Raw genomic sequence first — 2071 nt, 5'->3', positions numbered from 1 at the left:
TTTCTGTTAAGTGGGAGTCAGACTGTGCTGGCATTTTAGTAGTTGAGATGAGTTGGCCAAGTTGTGAGCCTGCTGTCTGTAGCAATAGGGGCATAATTTTGGCTCAAATTGTTGGATTTGGGTTGTACTTTGTTCCATCTTTCATCCTGTATTTGATCAAGCCACATCTTGTGCCAGATCCTCAGATGGTGTAAACTGACCCAGCTCCAGTGACTTTAAGGGAGCGATGCCAATTTACACTCCTGTGATAACACACCAGAGTAGTGCTCTGGTTGTGAGCGGTGAGGAGCCCTCACTACTCCAGTCAATGGAAGTGACAAGTGCTGTGCCCCTTTGACATTCACATCATGAGATATCATGGAGAGGGGAATCAGAGTCATTCCCTCTCTCACTATAACCCTGACCATTGCTCTTGTCCTTCCCTCCACAGCCATCACACGATGAACTAGGAAAGAAAATGTCCAACCGAACCACCGTGACCGAGTTCCTTCTCCTGGGATTCTCTGATGTTCGAGAGCTGCAGATTTTGCACTTCATGGTGTTTCTAGTGCTTTACCTGGCAGCCCTGACAGGGAACCTTCTCATCATCATAGCCATAGCTCTTGACCACCACCTTCACACCCCCATGTACTTCTTCCTGATGAGTTTGTCCATCCTAGACCTCGGCTCCATCTCTGTCACCATCCCCAAATCTATGGCCAATTCCCTTATGAACACCAGGTCCATTTCCTACTCTGGATGTGTCACCCAAGTCTTTTTCCTCATCTTCTTTGCTGAAGCCGACTTTGTCTTACTCACCATCATGACGTACGATCGATACGTCGCCATCTGCAAAACACTGCACTATGAGACTATAATGAACAGGAGAGCTTGTGTCCAAATGGCAGCCAGTGTCTGGATCAGTGTAATTCTCTTTGCTTCATTGCATACCGGGAACACGTTTTCGATAACCTTCTGTGGAGGCAACATGGTGGATCAGTTCTTCTGTGAAATCCCCCAGCTACTCAAGCTCGCCTGCTCTAACTCGCACCTCAGTGAAGTTGGGGTTATTGGATTTGGTGTGTGTTTAACCGTAAGTTGCTTTGTTTTTATAATTGTGACATATGTTCAGATCTTGACCATGGTATTGAGAATCCCCTCTGAGCAGGGCCGACATAAAACCTTCTCCACATGCCTTCCTCATCTCATCGTAATTTCCATGTTTGTTTCTACTGGTGTCTTTGCCTACATGAAACCCATCTCCAGCTCTCCGTCAGCTCTGGATCTCGCGGTGGCCGTTCTCTATTCCGTGCTGCCTCCAGTGATGAATCCGATCATCTACAGCATAAGGAACAAGGAAATCAAAGCTTCCCTGAGGAAACTGACTGGGTGGAGGTTATTCAACAAGAATAAAATGTCTGCGTTTCTCTGATGAACATGGTTTTATCTGTGTTTTTTTTTCCAAATACAATCAACTGATGACATTATTGTCCCCATAAGAATATGGTGTGTGATTTTTTTTTATGCAAAATGCTGTATGTATATTGGTAAATCCACACTAACTCCACTAAGTCAGTGGAGTTCTTCTCGGTTTATACCTTTATAAGTAAGATGAAAATCTATCTATCTCATGCTTTTATACTGCCACCCCTCACCATGTTATCTGAGTACCTTCCACATAAAATTAGTAGCCATTAGAAAGTACCCAGTGGACTTCATGGAGTCTCTGGTTCTTCTCCTTTTTTGGGGTCAAAACTTTGCTTGGGGTATGATGGCTTTTGGGTTTCGGTTTGCTGGTGTGACAGCGCGGGATATGACAGCATCAGATCATAAACTCTGTGTTTTGCTATCTGGGTAAATATTGACATGGTGACTGCAGAAGTCTGGGCTTGCTCAATAGCCGTCTATCGCTCTTTGTTCATGGCAGCACTCTTACCTGAGAAAGGTGCCTGTTACTTTGCTGAAGGACTATCACTCAGAGAAATCAAGACTGAAGTCTGGGGACTCTGATTTTTGTTGCCTTTCACCTACAGGCCCTGCAGCATGGGACAAGTTTTTTGCTATATAGGGATTCTGGAGGTGATGGAGGGGA

General features: G+C 45.0%; 1 protein-coding gene across 1 annotated transcript; it reads left to right on the top strand.

Annotated features, from left to right (window-relative positions):
- Nucleotides 1–457: 457 nt before the first annotated feature.
- Nucleotides 458–1411, top strand: LOC144275222 (olfactory receptor 14A16-like). Its single transcript, XM_077834404.1, has one exon. It carries the CDS (start codon nucleotides 458–460, stop codon nucleotides 1409–1411), a length of 954 nt encoding a protein of 317 aa, XP_077690530.1.
- Nucleotides 1412–2071: the final 660 nt, after the last annotated feature.

This window comes from Eretmochelys imbricata, chromosome 14 (genome assembly GCF_965152235.1).
Source record: "Eretmochelys imbricata isolate rEreImb1 chromosome 14, rEreImb1.hap1, whole genome shotgun sequence".
NCBI lineage: Eukaryota > Metazoa > Chordata > Testudines > Cheloniidae > Eretmochelys > Eretmochelys imbricata.
This window is presented reverse-complemented; position numbering and strand designations above follow the sequence as displayed.

Bases quoted from the DNA above. Each gene is read 5' to 3' on its own strand.
- LOC144275222 (XM_077834404.1), top strand. From the start codon at position 458: ATGTCCAACCGAACCACCGTGACCGAGTTCCTTCTCCTGGGATTCTCT.